Genomic DNA, 9,589 nt, shown 5'->3' on the forward strand with positions numbered 1-9,589 from the left:
CATGCTCGTGTGAATCCTGCCTTAGTATGCGGTTTAGTGCCATTTTTCTTCTTCATCTTAGCAGACTTAATAGGACCCCACCTTGATCTTGTAGACCCCTCGGGAAGTTCATAGCTGCAGGATATATTGTTTATTCCATTTTTAGTTCTTTGATCGAAAACCTCAATTTTATCTCCTGAAAGTAATTTGGTAAGTACATTTTTTTAAATTTTTTTTACACCTGATGACATTTTGTAGCTTTTTTGGTCTTTTTCTTTGAGGTCTTTTTTTGGGTCTTTTGAGCCGTTGTGACCACAATAAAATGTCACCTTTTCTACAATAATATTTGTGCCTCAGTGCGCCAAAATGCACAGTGCATAGTGACGTAACATCACATGGCCGCGTTATCCAATCACTGAAGGGCGCTGTCACTGTTTCCATGGTAATGTATCATCCAGCGTCACTTTGAACGCTTTATCGTAGAGACGAGCTGTGGTGTGGAATCAAAGTACTCATTGGACTCGCTGAAGACTATATTGTCTATTAAGGGTGAGCTCAACTTGACTCTGCCACACAACCTAAGGGCTCATGCACACAAACGTTGCTTTCTTCAAAGTCCTATTCAGTTTCTTTGCGGATATCATACTGAGCCATTAATTTCTATGAGGCCATGCAGAAATCCGTTTTTTGTTTTTTTTGCGGATTCGTGTGTCTGTTCCGCAAATTATACAACAGGTCCTTAGGGGTGTGCGACCAGTGCGGTGGTACATGATATGTTACTACTGAATGGTGCGCCATTGGCCAGGGCACCCGGAGCTTGCACCCCCGATTCCACGCTCAATATAAAAGCAGCAACATTTCCTGGTTTATCAATTGGACAGTGTTATTTAGGCAAATATTTGGCAGTATTATTTATAAGCCTTATTACAAATTTATTTCAGCACTGTGTGGTTGTATTATTTGGGCACTATATGGTAAATCATACGCGTGGGGCATCAATAGAAAGTACAGCAAAGGGCACCGGTCAACCAAAGGCCGATCCTGGTCCCGTACTTCATCAACTACTTGGGCAAAGGGGCCCAACAAGGCCACAATGATGATAACTCACTGATCTAGATGACTGGTGTCCTGCAATAACTAACTAGATGATAGTTTCTATGACTGGAAATAAAAACAAAGCAAATAATTTACAAAAAATTTTTATGATATTTTTATTATGTTTTTCAATTAGTTCCAACAGTGCAATGCATTTTGGGAGCTTAGCTTTCCGATTCAAGTCCCAGAATGCTTGGCACTAGAACTGCTTTTTTATGTATGTTACTTTTGTTCCCCGCTTGTGCCGATAAGCTGATCCGTGCTCCGCTACACCCGCTGCTTTGCCACATTTATGTATATGGAACTGCAACAGCGGCCCAGACTGGCACAAACAGGAGCTAGACATATGTCCAGTACACTGGCCCAGAGGGTCCGGATAGGTGGCATACAGATGTTACACAGCTGGATACATGGCATGGCACACCTGTACATGAGAAAACAGTCAGCAATAAAAATAAAGTTTACAATATGATATATAAAATTATTAGACGTGAAAATAATGAAGATGAAATGACGTGTTGTTGAGAGTAATATATTTTCTTGGCTTAATATAAAGGGGTGGTCCCATAGGAGCTTTGCTATCCTACATAATTGTAGAAGTACAGGACATACATGTAGAATTACACTTTACCCATTGTGATGAATGGCTGATCATAAAATACATGGTCTTCCAGAGGGATAGATATTCTTTTAAGTAGATCTACATTTTAACTAATATGGGAGATCCCAAGCAGGACCTCCACAACCCCTCCATAAAATCCATATCTCCATGATGGGATAACCCCTTTAATACGACGTCATTGTAGGATTTTGAATTTAAATGTAAGGTTATGCACTTGGGAAGGGAAAATACATTTCACCATTACATACTAAATGGGAATATACTGGGTAAAACTGAAATGGAAAAGAACTTAAAGAGGCTCTGTCACCAGATTTTGCAACCCCTATCTGCTATTGCAGCAGATAGGCGCTGCAATGTAGATTACAGTAACGTTTTTATTTTTAAAAAACGAGCATTTTTGGCCAAGTTATGACCATTTTTGTATTTATGCAAATGAGGCTTGCAAAAGTCCAAGTGGGTGTGTTTAAAAGTAAAAGTTCAAGTGGGCGTGTATTAGGTGCGTACATCGGGGCGTTTTTAATACTTTTACTAGCTGGGCGTTGTGAAGAGAAGTAACATCCTCTTCTCTTCAGAACGCCCAGCTTGTGACAGTGCAGATCTGTGACGTCACTCACAGGTCCTGCATCGTGACGGCCACATCGGCAGCAGAGGCTACAGTTGATTCTGCAGCAGCATCAGCGTTTGCAGGTAAGATCGACTTACCTGCAAACGCTGATGCTGCTGCAGAATCAACTGTAGCCTCTGGTGCCGATGTGGCCGTCACGATGCAGGACCTGTGAGTGACGTCACAGATCTGCACTGTCACAAGCTGGGCGTTCTGAAGAGAAGAGGATGTTACTTCTCATCAGAATGCCCAGCTAGTGAAAGTATTAAAAACGCCCCGATGTACGCACATAATACACGCCCACTTGGACTTTTACTTTTAAACACACCCACTTGGACTTTTGCAAGCCTCATTTGCATAACTACAAAAATGGTCATAACTTGGCCAAAAATGCTCGTTTTTTAAAAATAAAAACGTTACTGTAATCTACATTGCAGCGCCTATCTGCTGCAATAGCAGATAGGGGTTGCAAAATCTGGTGACAGAGCCTCTTTAAGAATTTTAGTTGACAGAAAAAATTAACTCTAGCAACCAGTGTCAGGCAGCTGCTGCCAAGGCAAATAAGATCATAGGGTGCATCAAAAGGGGCATAGATGCACATGATGGGAACATAGTTCTAGCACTTTACAAATGTCTAGTAAGACCGTACATAGAATATTGTGCACAGATTTTGGCATCAGTGCACAAGAAGACATAAAAGAGGTTGAGCGGGTTCAACGGCGGACAACCAAAGTAATAAATGGAATGGGCGGACTACAGTACCCAGAAAGATGATCAAAATTGGGGTTATTTAGTTCAGAAAAAGAAGGCTGAGTGGTGACCTAATAACGTAGTATAAATATACCAAATGTTAAAGTGTAACTAAACGTTCGACAAACTTCTGACATGTCATAGTGACTTGTCTGAAGTTTTGATTGGTGGGAGACCCCCACCAATCGCTAAAAAGAAGTGGTAGATGCACTCGTGTGAGGGCTCAGCTGCTTCGTTTCTGTTTGGCCTTTTCTGGAAATCAATGTATCGGAGTACGGGCTCAATAGAAAGTCTATGAGACTGTACTCCTCTATATTGGCTTTCCGGTAAAAGCCGAACAAAAACGAAGCGGCTCAGCGCTTACACGAGCACTTCTGCCCCTTTGTTTTAGCGATTAGTGGGGGTCTCAGTGCTCGGACCCCCACCAATCAAAACTTCTCACATGTCACTATGACATGTCAGAAGTTTGTCGAACGTTTAGTTACTCTTTAATACAGAGATCTCTCTCATAATCGAATCATACCCAGGACTGTAACTACAACAAAGGGGCATCCTCTAAGTAAAGAGAAAAGAAGGTTTCTACACAAACATAGAAGCGGGTTCTTTACTGTAAGAGCAGTGAGACTGTGGAACTCTACCAGAGGAAGTTGTTGTGGTGAATTCACTGAAAGAGTCCAAGAGAGGCCTGGATATAATCATATTACAAGTTATATATATTAGATTACTTTAGATGGGTCGTTGATCCAGGGATTTATTCTGATGCCATATTGGAGTCGGGAAATAATTTTTCCCCAAGATGAGGAAATTTGGCTGTTGCCTCATGGGGGGTTTTCCGTCTTCTGGATCAACATTGCAGAATAATAGGCTGAACTGGATGGAGATAAGTCTTTTTTCGGACTTACAATCTATGATGATTATTTATCTCCACTAATTTGAACCAATGTACCCATGAAAGTACCAATCACACTGAAAACAGTTTACTTGTGGGAACTTGACCTAATGTGTATATTGTTGGATACGTACTATTTCCCTCATTATGGTGCCAGCTATTTTCCCTAGCACTATATGCAGCCATAGTGTTTCCATAAAAAGTCCTGCCTGCAACATGCAACAGTGGAAGAAGTTTGGAGAAGTCTGACAGAAGCATGACCTGTGGGCACTACGTGTGAGTGTACCCACTAAGGTAGGTGTCCACAAACTATGAGTACATTTTTGTGCTGCAGGTCGTCTCTGCACTGCCACTACCTTTCTAAACCTTCCAGTCATTGAAATTGCTATTCCACCCCAATGGCTGTATGAGTTTTCTGAAAAACTAGATTTGCTCAAGCCTAGTGTTATTAATGTATTGTCAGTAAGTTCATTACCATATGTGGAAACAGCCCAGTAGAGCAAAGAGTATTCCGGAGATCAGGGACACCGGCACCGCACAGAGCAGCGAGATGATTCGGTAGCACCATAGCTTAGAGGATTCAAACAAAATGTCACTCCAGGTCCAGACTTTATCAAAGCTGTGAAATGAGTCCGGCTCCGCTAGGACATCCGAGAAATCGACCTACAACAAGAATAATATTATTAGTAGAGATGGTGTATCTAAAATGTAGCATGTTAGGGCTATCATGTACATTATTGGTACTGTATATACTGTTTATCTCTATAGGATAGGGGTTCTCTAATCTTGGTAACTGATGGCATATCGGTAGGACTGATCGGCAGGGGTCTGAATACAAGGCATGTGGTACCCATTTAAGAATACACCCATTGCTACAAGAAGGGAACTATATTCTTGCAGATAATGCCCTTTCCCTGGCAGATCTGATGGTTAGCAATAAACATTTCCTATTAGATCTCATATAGACGGGGCATGCAACAAAAATGGGAGTGGGCTGCTTATTGGGAAATTATCATCAGGGTATGCAGACTGTTTACTATCCCAAAAATAATTCATGCTCCAAATTTTTGTCTGCCCAGTCCCTGCCTTTATGCCAACCAATAATGGCGAGGGACATAGTAGCTAAAAGGGATGAAAAAGGTATCAGCTGAATGACCTACAGATGTAGCCAAGTTTATCTTGACTCTGATAACTTGCCGCGGCGCAGATATCACACAACAAAAGCCAATGAAGAAGTCAAGTTAAAGTTTCTTGACAGTAAAAGTCAAGATAAAGATGGCTACATCTGTATCCAGCTTACTACACAATGCTGTAATCACTCTCGGTGGAGCTCTCTCCATTTACAGCGTACAGTACAGCATAGATTCTACACAAAGAGATGTATATCACCGATACAGAGAATAACTACATCGCCCATTTTCCATAGAGAAATCTTACAAATGGATTAGATATTGGTTACAATTTAAAATCAAGAATACTTATCGCAGAAGCGAATAATAAGACAAGAAGGCACAAAATAAAAATGAAGGTGGCATCTTCAGAGTTACCTCAGACCATGGCTGTCAATATACCCCACCCGACTCCATAAGAATCCACAATCTTCTATACAGTATGTACCTTTAGGTGCTTGTTGATCCCGCGAGGGTCCCGTGCATCCAGCTTTTCCGGGGCTTCGGTGTACACTGTGGTGTTTGCAGGATTTTGCAGGAGTTTTTCATCATTTTCCGGATCCATTGGACATTCAATGAGATACTGATCAGGAATCATGGCTGCAGGAGTCCAGGAGTAATGCAGATCACTAAAGTCCCGATAATTTTGCCTGTCACTGTCTTGAGTTTTGGACTCTCACAGAAAAGCTTGTTTCTAGCTTCCCATTAATAACTCAAGTGAATATGTCTGTAGTATCTCACACTTATTTTTTCCTCTATCACAGTGTATCTCTAAATCTGCGGCGTCCCTGTCTACGTCCTGCTGGCGAGGTGGTGTGGATACAATTTCAGCCCCGCTCTCCCTCCCTTTGACACTTTTCTGTGACATGCCAATCCCAGCTGTCACTACGATATAAATATGGTGACTTCAACATCTCAGCTGTGCTGGATTATCTGCCCTTATACTATAGCCCCAGGGTTATTCCTGGCACAGCCATGAGGGGGCGATGTTCATTTTGAATCTATAGAACCATAGACAAGACATTTGATGAGCTGTAAGGGCTAGTTCACACTGAGTATTTTGGTGCTGTTCTTGATGTGGAAACCGCATTCGGAAATAGCGCCAAAAAATGGCAGAAATCGCCTCCCATTGATTTCAATGGGAGGCAGTTTTTCCCCGCGAGCGTTAAAAAACTCTCGCGGGAAAAAGAAGCAACATGCCTTTTCTTCGGGCAATTCCGTCTCTGACCTCCCATTGACATCAATGGGAGGCAGAGATCGCATTTTACATGGCTTTTTTTGTACCTGCGGCGCTCAATGGCCGTGGGCGAAAAACGCGGCAAGTGTTCTGCCGGCAGGTCAAATCTGCCTCAAAATTCCAGGAATTTTGAGGCCGATTTTTCTGCCTGCAAAATAATCTGTGTGAACAGGGCCTAAATTTGATTTTAGTTTTATTAAATAGATGTTTGTCTATAGAAGCAAAATCATGTGTTTATTCAGTTTTTTAAATGTTTCAGCTATTTATTTTTTAAATATAGCCATATTGGGGTGGCCATATTGGAGACACGCACTTCCTCCCTGTAATGTCTGTATAGACAGTGCAACACGGTGCGTGTGATTAATGGAAGCGTCAATGAATGAAAGTCAATTGACAGAGAAATGTCATAGACTAGGACCTGGCACCTCTCCTGTTTTAGTAAATAATTACATTCTCCATGAAATAAAAATTCTGGAGCATCTTTTCTTAGAACTCTACGTTGTGCTGTTCCTCTCTTATTACTCCTAGAAATGTATGAATAAATTGACAACTGGGTGTTACCAGTTGGGGGTGTGTCCCTACACAGTCTGACATTGTCCAATCAGTGCTGACAGAGTGAGATTGTGTAGGGACACGCCCCTTTCACAATAGCAATGCTAACAACCAGTTGTCAATTTATTCATACATTTCTAGGAGGAATAACAGAGGAATTTCACAACTCATAGTTCTAAGAAAATATGCTCCAGAATTTTTATTTCATTGGCAAATGCAAGAATTTACTAAAATAGACAAGTCAGGAGATGTGACAGGTTCCCTTTAAATAATATGTCATTTTCTGATTATACAGGTCCTCTAACATATACCTGAATGCCACCAGCTTAGTATAAAGATTTGAGACAAATCATTATTCTCAAACAATGGGGGAGATTTATAAATAGCAAATATGGTGCAAATCAAGCCAAATTTATCTAAATTTCCCACGTGGCATGATAAATGTTGCGCACCCTGATAGACATGTTGGACACTTACGCCACATCATGGCTGGCGTATTTCACATATGTATTTTGTGCAAAAAATTGAACGTTCTTTTAATACATTTCTCTTAGGCTTCGTTCACATCTGCGTTGGGACTCCATTCATGTCGTAACTTTCCATCAGGGGCACCTGTGACTGGAATCCAAGCTGAAATAATAGGTTTTCGTTTGCATCACCATTGATTTCATTGGTGACGGATCCGGTGCAAATGGCTTCCTTTTGTCACCGTTGTGTAAGGGTTCCATCGCTTTGACAGAATAAATACCGTAGTCGACTGCGCTATTCATTCCATCTGAACCCTTACACAACGGTGACAAACAGAAACCAATTGCACCGTATCCGTCACCATTAAAACCAATTGTGATGTTTCATTTTGGGTTCCATTCATAGGTTCCCCTGACGGGATGCTCCAACAGAACCCATGAATGGAGTCCTGACGCAGATGTGAACGATGCCTTAGCCACACTTATTTTTATAGACCCATCAAAACTGGCATGGGAGGTGTAAAAAGAGACTAAAACACAATAAATTTGATGCACACTATTTACTCCACAAGATTTATGTATATTATTTTCTGCATAGCAAACAAAACAACTAAGGCCCTGTTCACATATGCGTTGGGAGGCCTCCGTCACGATCCGGCAAGGCAGAGATTACGGAAACAATAGCGCGGCTTGCTGCGCTATTGTTTCTGGTAAAACCATGTAATGTTAAATACTTTTGTGTCCAAAAAGACAAAAGTAGAGTAGGTATGACCATGGACACTCTAACGGAAAGCCGATGGAACCCATTAAACTGAATGGGTTCCATCGGCCGCCAGTGGTGTCTGTGTTGCAACGGAACCGTTGTGTCCGGCATTACCTTGTTCTGCTCTTCTGACAGAGCAGAAGAATGGAAAGCCCCAATGCAGATGTGAACAGGACCTAACCCACTCAAAACCTGCATATCTATCAAAAGAAGATACAGAACACAATGACTGGGCTGGCTAAATACACCGGGGACATTCTGCTAGTGATATATTTAAAGTATCACTGAGAGTAGGTTCTCCAGGACTGTTATATTGATGGGCTATCCTTGCTGGACTGTTATATTGATGGGCTATCCTTGCTGGACTGTTATATTGATGGGCTATCCTTGCTGGACTGTTATATTGATGGGCTATCCTTGCTGGACTGTTATATTGATGGGCTATCCTTGCTGGACTGTTATATTGATGGACTATCCTTGCTGGACTGTTATATCGATGGGCTATCCTTGCTGGACTGTTATATTGATGGGCTATCCTTGCTGGACTGTTATATTGATGGGCTATCCTTGCTTGACTGTAATATTGATGGCCCCACCGATTAGCCAGCTAGTTCTTAGTTTACCAGGCACATTGCCGTACACATCCGTAGCGGCTGTGTCTGGGATTGCAGTTCTCTGCGGCCCTGTCCCATTCACGTGAACTATTCACTCCCCAATATCAGAAATGACCTTAAATGCATGTCCTATAACAATTATTATCAAATCTGAAATTATTATATGACGTTCAATACTAGAAGACTAGAAATTGTGATTCAAGTAAAATGCTGCCCCCTTGTGGAGATTTTTTAGGAATGGCACTGTCTAGTGTCAGTATAGAAAAATGATACCAGTTTGAATATAAAAAAAATAAGGCTATGTTCAGATTTAGTGTTTTTTTCCCCATTGTTGTTTTTTTTTCTTACTAGTGATTCCGTTTTATAACAATAACGATTGCTTGACGATAAAATATAATATCCACACTTTACTAAAGGAGCATAAAACCATTCCCATTCTCTACGTAACAATTAAGGGATTTCAGTTTTGTTGTCTCACCACCCCCATGATGTAAAATGTACAAATGACAACATACTGGCCAATTCAACTAGAAGACTTTAAAGGGGTTGTCCCAAGTTGACTCAAATTTTTTTTTTTATACATTCTAAGCAGGAAATGAATTTTAAAACATTTGCTGTTAAAAAAAATTTAAAATTCATTTCCTAAGTGCCTTTTTTTTACACTTGATAACTCAGCAAGTGCTGGTTATCTTTTCTAAAAAGGGGCGTGAGCGGCTCGATGTCAATCAAGCCGCTCCGCTCTGCAGTGTGCGCGCTCCCGATGTTGCTAGATACTGTAGTTCTAGCAACATCGGGAGAATGTTCGTCTCAAGCGGGCATGGTAAGCCCGATTGAGACGAACTTACCGT

At 41.3% G+C, this 9,589-nt stretch overlaps 1 protein-coding gene across 2 annotated transcripts in view; it reads right to left on the reverse strand.

The window, feature by feature from the left end:
• Positions 1-1,162: 1,162 nt before the first annotated feature.
• LOC142658621 (caveolin-2-like) overlaps positions 1,163-9,589 on the reverse strand; it is an 8,663-nt gene continuing 236 nt past the window's right edge. The window contains exons 2-4 of one of the 2 annotated variants that reach the window (XM_075834211.1): positions 5,557-5,708; positions 4,415-4,602; positions 1,163-1,498 (exon numbers count right to left, since the gene is read on the reverse strand). In XM_075834211.1, coding sequence (XP_075690326.1) covers positions 1,342-1,498; positions 4,415-4,602; positions 5,557-5,706 — 495 coding nt within the window. In that variant the 5' untranslated portion in view covers positions 5,707-5,708 and the 3' untranslated portion in view covers positions 1,163-1,341. Of the gene's footprint in view, positions 1,499-4,414; positions 4,603-5,556; positions 5,738-9,589 lie in introns of both variants that reach the window. The other variant, XM_075834210.1, reaches the window with a different exon arrangement.

This window comes from Rhinoderma darwinii, chromosome 8, assembly GCF_050947455.1.
Source record: "Rhinoderma darwinii isolate aRhiDar2 chromosome 8, aRhiDar2.hap1, whole genome shotgun sequence".
In the NCBI taxonomy this organism is placed as follows: domain Eukaryota; kingdom Metazoa; phylum Chordata; class Amphibia; order Anura; family Rhinodermatidae; genus Rhinoderma; species Rhinoderma darwinii.